The 20,801-nt window shown below is 40.7% G+C and overlaps 2 protein-coding genes across 2 annotated transcripts; one reads left to right on the plus strand and one right to left on the minus strand.

Moving 5' to 3' along the window:
- The first annotated feature begins 284 nt into the window (after positions 1 to 284).
- crbn (cereblon) lies at positions 285 to 10,665 on the plus strand. Its single transcript, XM_022745564.1, has 11 exons — positions 285 to 366; positions 642 to 754; positions 915 to 1,117; positions 1,653 to 1,802; positions 3,447 to 3,609; positions 4,736 to 4,798; positions 4,908 to 4,992; positions 5,139 to 5,254; positions 6,729 to 6,793; positions 9,105 to 9,236; positions 10,467 to 10,665. The coding sequence occupies exons 1-11, from the start codon at positions 294 to 296 to the stop codon at positions 10,648 to 10,650; spliced, it is 1,347 nt and encodes a 448-aa protein (XP_022601285.1). The 5' UTR covers positions 285 to 293; the 3' UTR covers positions 10,651 to 10,665.
- An 8,613-nt stretch (positions 10,666 to 19,278) lies between these two features.
- Positions 19,279 to 20,567, minus strand: LOC111221685 (vasopressin V2 receptor-like). The gene is made up of 2 exons (XM_022745184.1): positions 19,724 to 20,567; positions 19,279 to 19,487 (listed from the first exon to the last, which is right to left on the minus strand). Exons 1-2 carry the CDS (start codon positions 20,565 to 20,567, stop codon positions 19,279 to 19,281), a joined length of 1,053 nt encoding a protein of 350 aa, XP_022600905.1.
- Between the last annotated feature and the right edge of the window lie 234 nt (positions 20,568 to 20,801).

The following is a 20,801-nucleotide window of genomic DNA, read 5'->3' on the forward strand; positions in this document are numbered from 1 at the left end:
TGTAGCAGAGATTTAGTTTTTGTTGATGTCATGTTGACTGTTTTGTGTCACTTGATTTATTTTATTACTGTTATTTATGTATTTATTGTTGACTGTTGATTTCCACCCCGTGGAAGACCAGATGGCGCTTCTCAAGGAAATAAATTAAATGGATCTTTTTCTTTTATTCCATATTTACATGATCAGACCCAGTTCTGGTCGGCGGGGGGCGCTCGGGAGCCATCTTAGTTCTGCACACCGAGGACGCCGCAGAGGGACGCAGAAGAAGAAATTAGTATTGTAAACACAGGGATATGGCTGACGAGAGGGGTGGAGGCGAAGACAACATCAACGACAACATGGGGAACCAGTTACAACTTTTACCAGGTAACAATGAAACTCACCAAAACACCGCTCGGGGTTTCACAAGCAGAGCGTTTATTTCTTTATCCGGCTAACAGCTAGCTAACATGTCTAAACAACAGGCCACTATGAAGATCCTGACTGGCACATTTTTTAAACCAGTGCTTTCGCTTTCTTTTCTTTTTTACCATTAGAGTGACTTGTTAAGCTCATAAAGCTGCTACTGTAGTTTTGGTAAGGAGATATCCAAAGGGCTAACTAGCCTCTCTGAGTGCCTTTATGTGTTTGTGTCATGATAGACAATGAGGAAGAGGAGGAGGAAGATGACATGGAGACTGAAGACCGAGACAGTGAGGAGGCAGAGAAGCCCAACATTATCACCTTTGACCCCAGTCTTCCCACATCACATGCAGTGAGTGATGCCACGCTTTAACAGATCATGTCTTTGGAGGGTTAGGTTAGCTCATGTGTGTAATATGTTTTAGTCGTCAGAGAGCTGTGTTGTGTTGTGAGTGCTCTGCAGCTGTTGTGGTCTTTTTGTGTTGTGTTGACGCTGACCCCTGCCTTGGCAGTATCTGGGTTCAGACATGGAGGAGTTTCACGGCCGTACAGTTCACGATGACGACAGCTGTCAAACCATTCCTGTGCTGCCACACACGGCTGTGATGCTGGTGCCGGGCCAGACGCTGCCCCTCCAGCTCTTCAGGCCGCAGGAGGTCAGCATGATGAGGAGCGTCATCCAGAGAGACCGCACTTTTGCTGTGCTCGCACACAGGTATGTGGCCATGGAACTTCCTCTGCAGATCGATTAATCTGATAAATGGCAAACATTTCTTTGTTTTTATATCGGTCAAAGGGACACTCCACTGATTTCACACACACTAAAATCAGTATACTTGTATACTTACTCAGCCTGTAAAAACGTGTATAAGTCTTGTGTGACACTTTAGGGAGTTTTTGTAAATTCTGAGAGCTGTCATCGGGATTACCTCTGCTTCAGCCTGGAAATGGTCAAATTTTTAACAGAAAATCTGTGTTGCAAATCCTGTGGTGGTGACTTTCAAAGATGAGGTTATTTATAAAAGATTCCACCGAGTTACACTATGGGAAATGTAGGATCCAGCACGTTGAAGCTTAATCCATAGTAGGAACTAAATGTCAAGATATTTTAAGATCATTTTGACCTTTAAAAATCTGTCTCTTTTGAGTCCCCAACCTCATGGACGTGCAATGCTAAAACGCTGGAGCACCCCTTTGAATTATATTTATAGTCTAATTTGAAAGGCCTAATTTAATATTTGTTTCTGCAGTGATGCCGGTGAGCCAGAGCCAGAGTTTGGGACAACAGCGGAAATCTATGCATACCGTGAGGAGCAGGAATATGGCATTGAAACAGTCAAAGTGAAAGCTGTTGGGAGGCAGAGATTCAAGGTCCATGAGATAAGAACTCAAGCAGATGGGTAAGTTGAAATTGCCTCATAAACCATTAAACCAAAGGTCAGGACTAAAGGCTTGCTCTTATGAGAGTTGCCCTCTATGAATAAAGACATAAAAGTTGTGCCATTGTTCTCTCATGGAGTTATGTTTGTGGTTGTCTTCAGGACTCAAAGCCATGCAGGTTTTTATCCACGTTATCTAGTCAGACTCAGGGACTGATTTAAAAAGGGATCTGCTGAATGTGATTACCTGTAATTAACGACCTGATAAGATAGAAACTCAGCAGAACTCTGGACTCAGACTGCAAATCAATGTAGCTATCTACACTGTGTGCATGTTTGTTCTAGCTTGACAAATTGAATCATGAAGTCTATGCAATGAAATTCAACAATGAAGTGTCATTTTTCAGGGATGTGTATTTACTCGATCATCACGAGTTCACTTCAGAAGAACCGGTTTTTAATCAGCCATTTCTTGGAGCCCAGTATAAAGTCTGGACTTTGTTCATAATGACTCAAACAGTGGTTCCATCGTCCACAGCTAGAGGGCAGGCTAACTCTTCATACAGTCATCTTCAAAAAGTGAACTATAAATATCAGCCAATTTCCACCAACTGTATTTGTGGAGTGCAGCAGTCAGTACTGCAAACATGCACCTTTAGGTTTTTATATCAGATTTATAGCTGTGACTTGTTGTTTAAAGATGCGTTCAAGTTATAGGGTTTGTCCTTATATACTGTAATCCTCTCATCTCGAGACGGTTTAGTTTGTTCTTTTAATAAATGTCTTTCACGGTAAAATGCAAAGCACATTCTTTGTGCTTCCTCTTGTCGGAAGGTAGCTCATGGGAGCATTTATGGAGAAATGTTGCCTGTTTAATTGTTGTAGTCGGACTACAGCTCATGGCTGCTCACATCCTCCACTCCTCAGGAAATCATCAAGTTTTATTTGTATGTCCATAAAACTGACTTCATTAAGACAGATTTCCATCTTTCTCTGGTTGTTATTATGTAATGCATGCAAATAGCTGGACATAACCCCGTTGACCCCTTCTTGTGCTCCAAGGGACTATAAATATACAGCATTTAAGATAATAATCAGTCAAGTGGAATCTGCCGCTGTGGCCTCTGTTTGCAGCGTTATTTACTGAATATTCGTATGTTTTCCATATTTCAGTGTCATTCTCTTCCTCTCTGTTGTATCTGTAAAACATTTTTTAAATGTTTAACACAGATTGTGGAAGCAAAGAAAGAAATTCAGTAGAAGCATATTTTGGCAGCAGTTTAGTGCATTTTTATCTTTCAACAGTCGCTGTTTAAATAGATAGAGATTAAACACTGCAAATCGTCTTTTGGCGGGATTGAACTGTATGCCAATTTTGGTGTAGGTTCTGATGTGGCTGTAACGTGGTATATGTTTGCACTGTCTGTTCTCTTGTGCATGTTTGTATGTCTGAGCTCCAGAGAGTTCACTGAGAGCATCCTGGGTGAGAAATTGGAGGTTTACTTTGTGCTGCTGACAGGGAAAATGTACAGGCAGCACCTTTTTATAATCACCTCACATTTACAAACATCCTGTCATACACCTGATACCATTCACCCAGCACACCATTTGTTTATTCCGTTATTCCTCTCGGTGTCATTGTCTCCCTCTGTGTTTCTCCTCCAGGATCAGACAAGCCAAGGTACAGATTCTTCCAGAACGAATCCTTCCAGATCCCCTCTCTGCCGTGCAGCTAACACCCCTCACCAGGCTCCACATGCACCCCTCCTCCAAGCCCCCGACTCAGAGCTGCAAACAAGCCCAGTGCTGGTGGAATAACTACCAGCAGGTCAGACACACAAACACTTGCTACCACAGCGGTAGCAAGCGACATTTTTTGATACTGCACACTTCAGAATCAGACTTAGAGAAAGTTAACCCTCCACACAGAGTAAAGAATAAGGCTTCAACAATTATTTCCATTATTAATTAATCTACTGATTATCTTCTCAATTAGTTGTTTGGTCAATAAAATACCAGAACATCGCGGATAACGTCCCTTCTAGTCCAAGCAGATGTTATTTTGTTTTTTTTAAGTATATTTTTTGGGCTTTTTTGTGCCTTTATTGGACAGGATAGTAGAGAGAGACAGGAAATGGGGAGGCAGAGAGAGGGGGAATGACATGCAGTAAAAGGCCGTCTGATGCAGGAATTGAACTGGGGCCTGCTGCAGCGAGGACTGTAGCCTCTACGTATGGGGCGCCTGCTTAGACCACTGCGCCACTCGATGCCTCAGTCCAAGCAGATGTTTAAGTGTTTGTACATGCAAAATTTCTTTGAATATACTTGGGAATTTTTCTTAATATTTCAAATTTGACTATGTAATTAAGAACAAACTCATATTTACACATATTTATTGCTGCTGTACACATACTAAAAACAACTGATTGATTATCAGACTAGCTGTCAGTAATCACGGAAACGCTAATAAAAAAATATACACAGATTTTAGACAAAAACATACACAGAAGGTTAAAACAGTATGAATACAGTATGTAGGACTTAACAAATTGTAAAGATTTAGAAGTAACTTTTAAAAAAGATTATTTTAACAAACAAAACAGAAATTACAGGAGTAATTTGCCAAAATTAGCAAAAAATATCTTCAAAAAGTCAGTTATAATTGATAGAAGTCTTAATACTACAGCATAAAGTAACATTTAGACAGCAGTGTGCTTCCAACGTTTTGGCGACAGGGAAAAGACCCTCTCCTATTTCAACATGTGACTTGTTGCACAGGGGCTTTGACATATAATGTTTGGGTGTCCACATACTTTTGACCATGTTGTGGTCTGTATGTCAGTAATGGCGAAGTGAGAAAGTGAGGGAAGGGAAGACAAACTGAATGGATGTTGGGGTGCTAATGATCACACACAGATTGAATTCACTAACGGTCTGACTGTTGTTCATCACAGAGGAAGTTTCACTGTGCCAGTCTGACACCATGGCCACCCTGGGTCTACGCACTCTACGACTCTGTGAGTACTGCAGCCCGTGTGCACTGCTTGGAATTTCCTCCATACATAAACACAACACCGTTGTGAATGTAAACCACGTTGTCTCTTCTTCCTGTGTTTCACCTCGCAGGAGTCGCTCATGAACAGAGTGAAGAAACAGCTCCACGAATGGGACGAGAATCTGAAGGATGACTCTCTCCCCACGAACGTCGTAGGTCAGCCTGTGTTCAGTTTTTTTACAGATGGATCACAGACACATACACGCACGAACATGTTCGTCTCTTTGTTTGTGTTCTTTGTGCTTTCTTTCCTTCCTTCCTTTCATCCCCCCCTTCTTTGTCTTCTGTCTGGTTTCTGTCAGACTTCTCCTACAGAGTGGCGGCCTGCCTGCCCATAGACGACGCTCTGCGGCTCCAGCTGCTGAAGATCGGCAGTGCCATCCAGAGACTTCGCTGTGAACTGGACATCATGGACCGGGTAAGGCAAGGTCACTACTAACCCCGCCTCCCTGCTCCATCACACCAGCCTTTCAGTCTCCTTTGTCTCTGCAGCCTCAGCTACCATTTCCCTCGTGGCGTGATTTGTGTGATAAGATCCGGTGTTGTACTGAGTGGAGTGAGTCTGTTTTTGGCTCTGATGTTCTTTGGTGTATTTAACCATGCCTGACAGGAGCTGACAGATGCGTTGTTGCTGGGACACAAAGTAGTCTGGCCTCTGTCCTCCTGGTTTAACTCAGTCCTGTGTGTCAGGGCAGACACATGTTGTTTTTAGCCATGATAGCATCGTAGCTCTGAGACCTGGGATGAGACACTCGGTCGTCGTTCCATCACTTTGGTCCAGACTGAAATATCTTAACTACTAAATGGATTGCCATTACATTTGGCACAGACGTTTATGTCAGTATCATGATGAATTGTAACTTTGGTTTAACTTTCCTCTTGCACCATCAATAGGTAAAAAATTTACAGCAAAGAAGAAAACATTCTCCAGGGACTCTTAGGCTGGAAAGAAGTTTAGTCGGACATATTGGTTAAAATGCTGACCAGGCACGACCTCACAGGGTCTTCATCAGGGTGGAAATAGTAAAAACAGACCTGGACTAAATAGACAATACATCGGACATAAACTAGAGTGAAATAACCAAAAGATACAGAGAACACGGCTGTCACAATGATATCAAAATATTAATATCACAAAAATAATGACCATATCTCTCAAGATGATGCAGCCCCTGAATAGGTACAACTAAGAATATTGTTTATAAGAAGGGTTAATAATCTATTTATTTCCTTTTAAACACAGATATAACAAGTTATCAAATTGAAAATATAATAGGTTTCTCTCTTCAGCAGTTTTTTTTAAGACAGTCCCTCCCTCTGATGAACAACACATTTTATTCCTTCTGCTCTCAAGAGGCTGTCGAACAGATTCTGTTCTGTGTTCTCACACTTTGTAGATATTTGTGCTGGATGAAAATATCTTAAAGTCTGGAGCTGGCACAAATATTGCATTTACCTCAGGGAAAACAGACCTTTTGGAAGCAATTCAAAGAAATTATGTAAATACGCATTGAGTAAGATTTCAGTTTGAATTTTATACTGCCAGAAGTTACAGATATTTCCGGGTGAGGAAGGCCAGAGTCGCTCTTACCTTATCACAGACATTAAGCTGAAAATAAACACACAGAGACATACACAAGCCCATGAAGTGCTTGCCAGAAGCTGTAAAGCTGTCAATGGATTTGTAAATTGCTCCTTAAATGTGTCTTCCCATCATCTGTTTTTTTGCCTTGCGTCGGATTGAGGCTAATAATCCTCCTTAATGGAGAGTCTCACTGGGCACACCGAAGACCTGAACTCATGTCATTCAGCTAGTGGCTTTTGTGCAACCATAAAGAAAGGAACATGCGTACTGTATATCCTGGTAACACTTCATTCTGTCTCCTCCTCAGTGCACGTCACTCTGCTGTAAGCAGTGCCAGGACACTGAAATCACCACAAAAAATGAGATATTCAGGTGAGGAATTGTTTTCCTTTGTCTTTTTTTAAGTCATGTTAATGTGTTTTTTGCCTTTGTGTTTAAAGGCCACCCACTTCACTACTTTTGCATGCTGCAGCTCAGTTGATATAAGTGCTTCTCAGCACAGTGTCAGTGTAAACATCAAGAGAATTGACATTTGTTTGAAATAAGTAATTTATTACTAGGAATATTACACTTATTGTGCACTATATGTTGCACTTTCTTCCCCCATATGGCAGGCGACCAAAACAAAGAGCTGAAAAGGTCTAAGAGCAGCACGAGCAGCCTTTCAATTCACACAGGGAGTCATTTGATTTAGTGATATCGAAAATAACTTCATGTAGCTTTTTTAGACTCATTCACAACAGTTTATCTATGAAGTATTTGTTAGTCCTAATTTTAATGTTAATGCAATGAAGAGGCACCTTTTTTTATTTTACTGAAGGACATATGTTAAATTTTAGGCTGCATTTTACCTTTTTAGTTTATTTATTTTTTTATTTTTAGGAAAAAAACTGTTCCTGCAGCAGTTGGAGTAATGTAAAAAAAAAACCAACAAATTTAAACAGTCTGAGGTTGGTTAACTCTAACCGAGGAACAAACTGCTACCCATTTATGATCGCGTTTTTGTATTTCTGTGTTTGCCTTCATCACTGTAATCACTCTAATTATTAACATGTCAAAATCGATGCAGATTTAGTCTGGAAATTGCATCAAGTTTGGGGTTACATCATGAAGATAAGTGGTTCTAGACTCACACACTCACACACTGTTATGTAATGTAATTTTCTAACTATCTGTGATGTGTGGTGGTTAACGTGTTTGTCCATGAGTGACACAAAAAAACCCTAACACCCATGAAATTGGCCTGATCTTCACTGTTGAGTATTTTATGTGAAAAGTGCATTAACTGTTTTGTCTGAAATCCAGATAATGTAAGTGAATGAGTGATTATGTGTTTAATATGATTTCTAAGAGGGACATTCATTCTCTGACTAATAAACTCCGTATGTAGCTAATGCATTTTCAATTTTGGACTGAAATGACAGCTGGAATACGGTAAATTACGACTTGAGAAGATGACTCAGAATAAAGTTTCTGGTGCAGATTCAGAAAGTATTTAGACTCCTTCACTTTTTACACATTTAGCCAAAATCTTTTAAATTCATTTTTTTGTCTTATTAATCTACACTCAATAATGACAAAAAAAGACCAAGCAAAAACACAATTTTAGACATTTTTTTTTGCAAATTTATTTAAAAGTAAAAACTGAAATCTCACATTAACATGAGTATTCAGACCATTTGCTATGACACTTGAAACTTAGCTCAGTTGCCTCTCATTTATCTTGATCATCTTTGAAATGTTTCTACACCTTGACCAGAGTCCACCTGTATATTCAAAACGGTATATTTTGAAGTTATGTTTTTCTTATGTGTGGTTGTGTTGTCTGCAAGGACCTGTCGGGTTAGATCATTATTTTAAAGAAGTGAAATCTAAAATTTCCACCCTTGTAGTTGTTTTATTCCCATAATTACAACACTCATTGAAGACTAGACTTGTTCTTCTAAGTTGATGAAAAGTATGCATTGATGTGTCAGACTTGTTTTAAAGTTTACTTGGATGGTATTAAGTTAATGTGGAAAATATCTTAACAAACAGGTGCCTATTTACACATGATTTTTCCCCCTTTGAGCCACTAACTCCTTAAAGAAACATCTTGTGCTTTAGCTGCAAAATGCTCCACAGTATTCAGTTTGTTTATTTGCTGTTGGTGCTGAGAAGATAATGTACAGTGGGTTCATGAAAACTTGACAACGGTGCTGATGAGCAGTGAGAGTGAAACAAAACAGAAAAGGTGATGTAAAGCCAAAATAAGGAGCTGAAGGAACTGTAGAGTGATTGTTTTCCGTGGGTTTATCAGCGACACCTGTAACAAGTCATTTGGTCATTGTTAATATAAAAATATCGATTTAAGCGCTTTAAATTTTAAAAAAAAACATTCCCAGGCTGTGTGCTAACATCAGATATTTCTTCGTCTTCAGAGTGGCCATGAATGCCATGTTACAACATTTTTAGTTATAACAGTTTGTTATGATGAACTCAGCGGTGGGTTCAGAGTGGCTGTAGAAGTTGAATTTACATTTTAGGCATTTTAAGGCGGTTTTGCTGCCGTTCTACCTTTTATGGAGTCTCCATTCAGTCTGTCCCACAGGATCATTCTGGCGTTTTGTTTTTGGCCACACTGTTTAATAATGTCGTAATCGCTGCTGATGACATTCTCCACCTGCCTTTTCTCCCTCCGCAGCTTGTCTCTGTACGGCCCCATGGCTGCGTACGTCAACCCTCACGGTTACGTCCATGAAACCCTGACTGTCTACAAAGCCAACAACCTCAACCTGGTCGGCAGGCCATCCACACTGCATAGCTGGTTTCCAGGGTAACGCTGCAATACTCATGGCATTTAGCTCACATTTCCCACCTCAGACTAATGAACAATACAACACATAACACACAAAGTAAATATATTGACTTAGACCCGTCTCTGTGCTTTTCAGTGCTTTTATAAATACATCTTTTTAAATGAGAGCTATACCTCTGACACATTGCACCAAAGGACATAAAGATGCTTTAATAGCGTATTTGGTTAGCTGTAATCTGTAATCCATTGTGACACTGTCCGGAAATGAAAAGCCTTTGGCCTTACTGTATTTTGTCATAAACAATTTTTTTTCATCAATGGGTCATCTCTGGCCTGCTTGTTAGTGGTCTGGGGTCAATGTACAACACCGGGTTTCTGTAGAGAGCAGCAGGGGACAGAGACCTCCCTGCGCTCTGGATCAAATTAAACTGCTCATCTAAAAAAATGGTACCAGTTTCTTGTTATATAAGGCAGTTGTGACTGTGTAAAGATTAGTTTCCCTCACTAGTGGAAGATTCAAGAAACCTGAGAGGATTCTGATAAATTTGTTAGATATTTAGTTTATAATTAGAGAATAAATGTGAATTAAACTGACCTGTGTGGATCAACATGTAGATCAAGCACCTTGAGAATGTTTGGTTCAGACTTTTACATCTTCATGTCATTAGTAAGTTATCAGAGGCTGTGAAATGATGGAACACTCTCAGTGGCTTATTGCATTTATAAAATACTAGTGCAAAGAGTGCATTGAGTGTATGTATATATATATATATATAGAGAGAGAGAGAGAGAGAGAGAGAGAGAGAGAGAGAGACAGTAGAAGGCTGTTTTCAGTTGCATTTGCAGAAGAGGGAAAGTTTCTCACTTTAAATCTGCGTGCATAGAGCATGATTTAGTGACACCAAAGCTAGTTTGAAAGCCACTTGTGTTCCACTGTGAAAGTGGATGTTGAAACTTTGCTCATAAACTGAGAATTGATTTTTTTTGTGTGAAATAAGTGACATATTGTGTCCAACAGTGAAGAAAATACATATAGTACAGAAAAATATTTGCATATTTATACGTTTTTAATGAGAGAGAAAAGGCAGATGTAATTTTAAGATTTTTATGAACAAAGATTTTTGTGGAAAAAAAAAATATCAATCACAAGTGATTATTCCAAGTGAATTCATTTAATTTGATTTTATATTTATTAAAACATGTCGGGATGAGATTGCGAAAAATGTTGTCCTCTTCCTTTGCTCTCAGGTACGCGTGGACAATCGCTCAGTGCCGAACCTGTGGGTCTCACATGGGTTGGAAGTTCACTGCCACCAAGAAGGACTTGTCTCCACCTCGTTTCTGGGGTCTGACCCGTTCAGCGATGCTCCCCCGCATTCCCCAGGGTGAGGGGGAGGAGGGGAGGGAGGGCTCTCGCCTCTTCTGCCTGTGATGTCCGACCATCAACCCGCGAACCCCCCCCCCCCCCAAAGCCTGGATCTTCAGCCACTCCCTGGCCATGATTACTTTTAGTAATCAATGCATCACACCCTACCTGTCACCCCTGGCAGCAAATCCATCATATTAGTGAAAAGGTCATGCGGCCTCTAAATCGCACTCTATGAGTAAATTAGAACAGGATGGAGGCAGTGATTGTTCTTAAAGGTTCCTTAATTGTGGAGGCAGTGGTGAGACGACTCTGTGCGTTGTGATAAAGTGAGAAAGAAATGAAGAATAACAGATTGATTCCATGACACGTGGTAACATCCTAGCATGCAGCTCCCCTGTCCAGCTGTTTTCTTGGTAGCTGCAGACACTCACACACAAACACACACAAACGCTATGCTTGATGTATAATTTCCCCTCAACTCCTTTTCTCCATATAATGCAGAGTGTGACTGCATGTAGTTGAGATAGACATATCATCGACAAGTAGGCTCCGTTACCCTACTTTAATTTGTTGTAAAAACATACAGTGAATTCACTTAGCATTCAGATCGTGTGTGCGGTTTATCAGATATGTTTTCTGTATCTTCAGCTGCCGTAGGTCAGTGGAGGAAGCTGTTTGAATGAGAGTTGCACTCATGTAGTATGTGTCGATCTGTCGTGATGGGAGATATTTTGAATCTTGGAATTTAATTGGATGTATTTTTGTATGCAAGAAGATTGAGGATTAATTCAACATACTCATTCAAGTGTGGAGAAATAGTGGGTTTTTTTTTTTATTATCACATCAGTTTTTGTTTAATAAAAAAAAACTGAGGTGAAAATAATGATAATGTGTACTATACTTGATATAGGCGTGTCTGTTTTGTATTCAACTAAAGCTCATTGTCTTCTTAGATGATGTCCTTTAGGAAACAAGTGTTATCTCTGTGAAGTGAAAATTTGAGATGTCTTGGTGCCTCATGGCAGACTGCTTGTTTTAAAGGTCAAAGCTAATGAAAACGGTGAGAGAGTGAGAAGAGAAGTTTACCCTTTGTCGTTTGGTTTGTTCACACTGTGTGGCGTTTTAAAATGGTGTGCCTATACACTCCAGCTCTGTGTCTTCTGACAAGTTTGAGGAAGCAGTGAAGCGCAGACGTGAATGAAAGATTGTGAATGGCAAAGTGGTGATGAGGCTTTGAATTCATTTTTTTAGGATTTCGTTTTTTAGGATTCTCTTTGGCTTGTAGTCTCAAAGTTTTCAGGATTCTACTTCTTGCGATTTTGTTGCAAGGTGCTGGCTCACGTTTGTATAAATGTAACTGTAAATAAGAGGCAATTATAGCATTTGTTGCGTAATATAACTGGTGTTCTACTGTTGGTAGAATCTGACTCTTATTTCTTATATCTCATCATGACACAGAGAATTATTGGACAAAAATCTTGTCATCAATGAGCAGAGTAATTGAACGCAATAAGAAAACGTCTTGAATCTGAAGATGTTCTGTCTAATGAAATGTGTCTGGATATTTTCTTAAAGGAAAAGTTTGACATTTTGGTAAATTTAAGGCTGTTTGGGAGAGCTGATGAGAAGATTGGTCCCACTCATACTTTTAGGATGAATATGAAACTGTCTGCTGGCTGCAACAGACATCTCATCTAACTCTCTGCATCAAAGTATATTTCCAAAAATGTCAACCTATTCCTTTTAAAGAGAACCCATTTAGAATATCTCATGTGTTGTTGTTACGGCTTAAGCTCAGTGTCACATACAGTAGGTCTACAGTTTTTTGAGTTGCACTCAATAGACGCTCAATAAGAATATAATTCACTTTGTCATCTCAAGCATTTTGTTTAGATTTAATCTTTTCACTGATCTACATGTTCTCGTGGTAGAACCTCAGAAATCAGACTGTGAGCTTCCTCGGAACAGATATCGTTCTCTCTTTTCTTTAAATCACTTTCACTTCACTGTCATATCATCACACCATTTTGTTTCATAAAGGAGAGGTTTTCGCCATAAGAATAACTTGTAAAATCTAAAATCTTGTGTAATGCCTCTGTTAATTATATTCTCTGTCATATCACTGAGCCAGTGTTAGCCAGGCTGTCAGACTTTCATTCATCCCCAACAATAAAATAGACGCTTCACTGAGGAAAATCAGTGGGCCGGTTCCAAAGAAGGCCTTTGCTTGTTTTTCCATGACCCTCATTGTACCACAGAGTAAAATAAACATGCAGTTATCCTGTGACCCTCCTCTGATCTCATGTGTTTGTCACCAGAGATGTTCAATATATTTCAGCAGGGCACTCAGAGCAGGGAGTGCAATATGTGTGTGTGTGTGTGTGTATGTGTGTGTGTGTAAAGTCAGAGCCCTTGTCCAGGTGATGAATTGAGCTTTAACAAGCAGGTAAACGGATCTGTGATGTCTTTTCGCAATTTGTAAATCTTCACATCTACAGACAAATCAACATGTGCCTTCAGTGTGCTTGTGTGCTTCCATGTGTTTGCATACGATGTGCTTGCAGTGTATTAATCTCTCGTGCAGGTACACGTTGATGGAGGATCATTTGTATGCTCGCACAGTGAGAGTCTAATCAGACTCTGTGAGTGGGAGAGGAGACATGTCGACCACTGTGCTTCACTGATGACTTGAACGTGAGGGTCCCTCAAAGAAGAGGATTTATAGTAAAGAGTTAGATAAGGTCTGAGACGTGCAACACGTGATTTCTCATATCTCAATAATAATCTTGACTTGTTTTGTGGCTTCAGCGGTCTTTGTATCTGTTTCTCTCGAGTAAAGTTTCTTGCTTTATGAAACAGTTTGTATGTGTTTTTGCTGTTAAATTAGTGCTTTACCTTGAACTATTAGAGAGCCCTTTTCCAGGTATTCCACGGTTAAACTGTGACTTGTTTGGCATCAAGTTTCATGCAAATTACCCACTTTTCCAATTTTCCGGTCAAAAACATTTCTTTTAACTCTCAGCAGATCCATCATTTTTTCCCTGGAGTAAATTTCCCGAACAGTGTCACTGCCATTGCTCTTCTCCTTCAGCGTCCGCTTTTGACAGGTACGTGTCTGCACCTTGTACAGCCTACTCAAACTATAATTTTAATGATGATTTAAATGAACAGACTAATTGTTCAAGATCTACTTTTGATCTTCTTTGATGTTGGTCTTCTCAGGTCTAACTATAGTAATTTTACATTTTAGGATCAATTATGTGTTAACCAATAGCACAGCTGCTTGCTTATTTTTATTCCTTGCTTAGGCCAGTGTGACACTTGTGACACTTTTTTCTGTCATGGCTCTAGAGGCGTAAACAACAAAAGCCAGGAGAACTAGAACAACATACAGTATGTGTTGGGTTTAAAATAGTGGGCCCACTCCACAGATTTAACATTGCATTTCTGTAACATTGACTGTTAAAAAAAACAAAGGGGGGGGGGGGGGGGGGGGGGGGGGGGGGTTGTTGGACGCAGAGGTAGGCAGAGATATCTGCAGCAGACACGTTTTTCTACTTTGTGATAACATGGTGCCTACATTACCCATAATGCAACTCAAGCTCTGACAGTTTGTTCAGAGATTCAGATGCGATATTAAAGTAGTAGCAAACGTAGCCTCCAATGTAGCTCTGGAGACACTGGAGGCTTTACACTACTTCTTTTCACATATGCAGTGGTACTCCCCAAGAATCAAACTTTGATGTGGAAAATTGTTGCAGTTCCCCTTTAACTGTTCCTTCTTGTCCTTGCAAAACAAAAACAAAAACGACATTCAAGATCCGCTTCCTCACCTGTTGTGGAGCCCTCAACTGTATCTCATAGTCTTCACGAGCAGATAGAGTTCCCTCAGCGGTCATGGAGCAGTTTAGATGACCGACCTCTCTGTTTCTCTGAGCACTTTTAGCTCTGGGTCATATCACACAGCAAGTTTAATATGACCTGCTTAATATGTCCCCCTGCTCGGTGGAGACATCCAAAAAGTGCTCTGACTCAGCTTAGTGATAACTGAGCAAACTCCATCTGCTGATAAAGATGACGTGTGCTCTAACAAGCACATGTTTGTCACTGTATTCACTTATGTGTACTGGTCCAAGTGAACATGTGCGTGTGTTTAAGTGATGCAAGCACATATTAGGCATCATTATTTTCAATTACAGCCAGTGAGCATGTTGTAGAAAATGTCTGAAGCCAGGCTGATACAATTATTTGGGCTTATGTAATGTTCTTGTCAATTTAATCCCAACTAAAGATGTCTGTGTGTCTAATACAGCGAAGCAAACTTGAGTAATACATGCTGTTTTATGTCTGGAATGAGATAAAATAGTTAGAGAAATATCCTTTACATAGTCGACTTGTCTGCTCTCTTCTCCACACAACATTATTCAGCTTTGTGTTTTTTATGAGTGTGGGGTTACAAGTAATTGGACACAAGGCTGAATTGTATTATTTCATTAATCTGATTGAACCTAGCTATTTAAAGCAGCTATTTAAAGATCAGATGAAACATTACTGATGTCTGTGGGGAAATCAGGTAATGGTAGCATCCCATGTAAAAAAGAAAAGGGATCCACAAGGGGAAAAGGCCAATAATCTTTACAACGTGACTCAATCCAGAGCAGTAATTTGAAATAGGGATTAGAAGTCTGTTTATATTAATGAAGGAAACACTGGGATCTGTTCATTATGTATACATATATATGTTGATTATGAAACGTGTATCCAGTCACATTTCCTGCTTGTTTGACATATAATTAGTTGAATGTGCAGTTGATTGTGACCACATGGGTCTGATGAGGATGATAATAATGTGAAAAAGCACAATCAGCTGTTTATGGTCTAGTCGGTGTCTCTCTCTGTGTGGTCAAGACAACAGTAAACGGTGGCAGTGGACAACACAAACCTCTCAGTAAGCAGTTCAGCAAGCAGCTCAACAAAGACACAAACTTGTCACTTTCAACTTTAATATTACTTTAATCTGACTTTTAACAAAAACAAAAAAAATAAAGTAAGGGGAAAGGTTTTCGTCAAAGTTTCTTTTAAAAAATAATTTGAAAAGTGAGCAGTGAACATGGCAGAGACATCTATTCACAAACTTAGGATGGTGCTGTCTCAGTGTCTTCTGTCTCCTCATGTATCCCAGACTGACTCCATGATGTTGAGATCAGGACTCTGTGAGGGCCAGACCATCTGTTGCAGGACTCCTTGTTCTTCTTGTCTTTGAGGATAGCTCTCTATCACTCTGGCTGTGTGTTTGGATCATACGTCTCCCTGATGGTATTGTGTGATGGATAAGAAGCTACCTGTTCTCCTCAGCATTGAGGAGGCCACTAATTCTGACTAGACCCCCACCTCCATTCACAGAAATACAGCCCCAAAGGAACCTCCACATGTGCATCACTGTTGCCTACAGACTCTTATCCTTGTAGAAGTCAGCTTGATGTGTCTCTCATCCGCTCAACCTTTCCTGTCTCTTTGTGATTCTGGAGAACAGCTTGAATGTCACATCTGGAAACACCTTTCTGCTGCGAGATTTCTACCTGTGAGAGACCTCGCTGATGGTGGCTGACCAACTTGTGTCATGTTGCTATGCTCACTTTTGCCATGATGTAAGGAAACTGTCTCACCTCTTCAGCATCTTCTCCTTGCCCCTGCAGACAAAAAGGAGCAGGACGAGCACGGCAGAAGTAGGACCTTTCATCGTGACTTTCATCAGATAATGAAGAGGAGGATGAAGAAGAAGACAGCGCTGGAGATGGTGAGTGGATGCTGGAATGTGTGTTTGTTCATGGCTGTAAATGGAGTGTTATTTTTGAGCTGGCAAGAGGCCATGTTCAACTTTTATCTTCTGAAACTAGGTTTCAAAACTGCCAGGCTCTCACCTTTTTTTTGTGCAAAGTCAACACCATACAGATCAAAACAAAATGTGGGAAACAACAGAGTGATGCAGCTCCTGTCAGTCAGTGCATGGCCGGATTAACATTCTGGTCAAGGGGCCCCATTGTTAGGGCCCCACTAGACATGGCAGTGTCATTATTTCCCCAGATACCCAGAAACAGCTAAAAAGTTTAGTCGAAATAAGACAAATGTTACATTCATCTAAAGTGACTAAAACATTTGCACAGTGCTACTTATACAGTATATATGCAGAACATGCTTATGAACTGTAGAGAGGGACAGTTTCAAAACCTCACATACTACCTGTGTGCAGACCTGTGTGAATCATATCCAGCAAGTTTTCCTCAACCATGTCAAACCACCAAAATCATCGAGACTGGAGTAACTCTCAAACATGGATGGATTACCAAACAGGTGTGTTTGAAAGTCACAGAGCTCAATTGAAAGACACAAAACAACAACAAAGAAACACAAAAGGACGACAAAAACCTCACCAGTCTGGGGGTTCTCTGTAGGAGGACTCTGGGGTCTCTTGCCTGTCTGTGCCTAGGGGCTCATTTTTCTCATAACCCATCCATGTTCTCAGTGGGTGTTCAAGTTTTCCTTACAAGTGCCTGACTTCGCTGGAGTGGAACACTGAAATGCTTGACTTTATTTGATTTACAAGAGGACAGCAGTTCCTCTCCTGTTCAGTGTCCCTGCAACTGGAGACAGATTAGACTGATGTTGGCAGAGTAATGTAGTTTGTGGGTAGACTGCTCTCCAGCAACACAATCTCGGTTCAAGCCCTTATAATGACAAACCTCTGGACTGCTCAACAATGTTTTTGCCTCTCCAGTACTAAAACCAGTCGAGCGCTGACTTGCATGTGGAGAGGGTATCAGAAGGATTCCTCACCAGGAGGAAGCTAAAAGCTACATCTGCACAACATGTTGTAATATGCTGCAGATTATTTTGACATTTTGATTATTAATAATCATAAAGATGTTGAAACATTCCTTTATGAAACAAATCCTAAGTGGCACCTAAAACAGGTGAAACATAACAACAGCAGTGACAAAAATAACAATAGCACTACACACAGTAAGGAGATTATATAACTGCTGGTCACGAAGGTCAAAGTAATGAGCCACATTAACTTTCTTGGATGAAACTGAAGCTGCTCCAGTGACACTAACAAAATCATTCCATAAGCTTGTTGCAGACTGATCTGTTCGCTGCCACTGTGGGACATATTCACACTATCACAAAGGCAACAGATACTAATGACCTGCCTCCAGTCTGATCTAATGACACAGCATTAGTTTCCTAATTGGACAAAATAACGGCTGAAAGAAAATGATGGCCATTGACTAATTTTCAGGTTTGACCTAAAGCCCTGATCACAATTGTTTTTACATTGATAAAAGCATTTTTATCCTCACTTGTACTCACCTGGGTGGAGCTGAAAATAAAAAGGCCATGTTCCCTGTATATGTGCTGTGTGCTTGTGTAACATTTTTCAGGCTGTGTCAGTCTTTGGTATGCTGCTCCTTCGATGTGAAAATCCTTCATGCTCAGACTAAGTGTCGCCCTGCAGTTACCGCAAATACCATATGTGATATACACCAGGTTTGAATCTGGCTAATATCGGTTCATTACATACTGTGATATACATATATATATATATATATATACTGGAAAGATACATTCACAGTGTAGACAGTGTGGTCCTTGTTTCAGTGAGAATTACCACAAGTTAACCTCAGGTGGCTCATTGTAAACAACCTTATGGTAAATTGTCTTCTTTGAATATTATTTTCATAACTATGCTCTTAATTTGTCATTTTTGGATTTTCAAAAATACACATTGTGTATAACATTTATGTAAATGTGTAAAAAGACAGAGCAGTTGTGAGAATATGACTTTATTCCACATTTATAGGATAAACAATATTTTACAAATAGAGTCACTCCTGTGACTGTTTGATTCTGAGAGGGAGAGAGTGTTTATAGAAGTGATGAATGTATCTCACAATTTTTAAATAAAGACATGTTACATTTTTTTGAGGCAGGCACGTGTTGCATCAGCTTTAAACAATGTGTTTGTATCTATTCTGTATTCATGAAAACACAGTTGTGCTTACTTTCTTTTTGGAAAATAAAGCTATAGATACAGTATCTTATACATTTAGGTCTTTGAGTTCAGCTCAAAGGACTGTGGTATAATTTAATGAACTGTTGTATAGTTACTGGCATTTACCCCAATTCCACTCATGCAAGATGCCAGTTTTGCCAAAACACAAAATAACATAAATAATAGTTAAGCTCCTGAACCGCTTTATCTGAAATTCAGTCACTGAATCTGTCTGAAAATGCAAACGTGTTTCTGATTTCCACACCCAGCTTCTATTAAATGTGAAGAATATTTTTGTATCACAAACTGTCACAGTCATAACAAAGTGATTACACGAACCAAACCAACGATTTACAAAGCCTACAGTGATTACTTGTGTTGCCCCTAATAGTCCAACAAAACACCACTTGCTTTTGTCATCCGTCAACATCCAGCAACATCTGGAGCGCTGGTCTCACTCATGGAGGACTGCTTCAATGACAAACCATATTTTATATGTCAGAGACCCAGAGAGACGCAGTATGTCCAGTCCTCACATCTTCTGTCCAAGTGCAGAAAGAAAGCTCAGAGGCAGCTCCGTAACACGCACCGACTTCGCACGCTTTTCCATATACAGGTTTTCCCCCTTTCCAGCGCCCTCATTTGGACTCAGAGACGTTTTTAAAGCTCATGTACAACGTGCTGACCAGCGTCGCCTCCTCATGCATTGAATCTTTTCCGTTGGACTGCCGTGGGCAAAGGAGTGTCAGCAGCCTTTTGGGAAACTGACCGCTGAACAGAAGATAAATGCAGGGGTTCGCGCAGCTGTTCAGACTGGCCAGCAACATCAGGATGGTGAAAGTCACAGCTGGAAGGACAGGAGAAGAGCAAAGCGTCACAGTGTTGCAAAGAAGTGTCATTATATGTGTTAAGATGTTATGGGTTTTGCGCGTAATTACGCACTTCTCGGACAGCGAGACTCCAACTTTAGCCTTTATAATTAGTGAACATGTATTTAGAAAGAAAACCAAATTAAAATACACATTAAAGGAGAAAATAATCCAAATCAAACAGAGGACAAGTCAGAAATTCGTAATAACTTACTTTCTTTTGGCGCGTGTGTGTCCCAGGCGGACCAAAGCTGCACAGTGAAGAAGGGAGCCCAGCAGACAATATAAGCCAACACGATAACCACAGTCATCTTCAGCGTCTTGACCCTGGCTTTGGACATGCCGGCCACACCGCTGGCTCTGGATGGCAGCGGGAGACCCTCGCTGCCCCGTTGTTGGGTCTTTTGGTACAGGTTGATCTGAATGGTCCGGCAGATGCGCACTTGGCAAACAACAACTGTAATAACAGGTAAAACGAATATGACCAGCGTGGTCCAGGATATGTAAGTCTGCAGCCCCCATGGCTGGATAAATTTAGCCCAGCAGTCAAACACACCGGGTGCAACCTCGACCTGTGAGAAAATGAAAACCTGTGGCAGGCTGCCCAGCAGAGAAATCCCCCAGGCGACGCATACAGGGATGTTCAGTCTCGTGCGTGCCCGCTGGAACTTCACCATTGGGTTGCAGACAGCTTGGTATCGGTCAACCGTCATCACCACGATCATGTAAGTCGACGAGAACATGCCCAGAACCTGCAGGTACTTCACCAGGCGGCACACCAGGTCTGGCCCGACAAATCTGTCTGTGATCTCCCACATGAGCTGCGGGCACACCTGGAAGAAAGCGACCACCAGGTCCGCCAGGCACAAGTGAAACACGAAGACGCGCATCCTGGACATCTGTTTGCGCTGTCTCCAGAGGACGAGCAGCACGGCGGTGTTGAGGATGGAGGCGCTGACGAAGATGACACTGAGCAGCGCGATCTCCGCTTTGGCCAGACTCTCATCTCTCTCCAAGTCTTCCGCATCCACAAAGCCACTGCCATTCAAAGGACGCATAGTGCTTGGATTGTGAAAGAGTTCAGACCTGCCAACTGACTGAAAAACAGACAGTCAGGGAATTTTAAAAAATAAACATTTAACCCAATTCAAAATACAGAAACTCGACATTGTTCCAAAATACAAATTATTCTTAAAACTTCTGTATTTTACTGTATGCCTGGCAAGAACCGGATCTGTTACTACAATATTACTGACACTTTTCATTCTGAGGAAAAGTTTCTGTTGCCAAAA

The sequence above is a fragment of the Seriola dumerili genome, unplaced genomic scaffold, assembly GCF_002260705.1.
Source record: "Seriola dumerili isolate Sdu_G_001 unplaced genomic scaffold, Sdu_1.0 BDQW01000088.1, whole genome shotgun sequence".
NCBI lineage: Eukaryota > Metazoa > Chordata > Actinopteri > Carangiformes > Carangidae > Seriola > Seriola dumerili.

Bases quoted from the DNA above. Each gene is read 5' to 3' on its own strand.
- LOC111221685 (XM_022745184.1), bottom strand. From the start codon at position 20,567: ATGCGTCCTTTGAATGGCAGTGGCTTTGTGGATGCGGAAGACTTGGAG. The intron at 19,488-19,723 runs GTAAGTTATTAC...CTGTCCTTCCAG, and splicing joins CACACACGCGCCAAAAGAAA to CTGTGACTTTCACCATCCTG.
- crbn (XM_022745564.1), top strand. From the start codon at position 294: ATGGCTGACGAGAGGGGTGGAGGCGAAGACAACATCAACGACAACATG. The intron at 755-914 runs GTGAGTGATGCC...CTGCCTTGGCAG, and splicing joins GTCTTCCCACATCACATGCA to TATCTGGGTTCAGACATGGA. The intron at 4,799-4,907 runs GTGAGTACTGCA...TTCACCTCGCAG, and splicing joins TCTACGCACTCTACGACTCT to GAGTCGCTCATGAACAGAGT.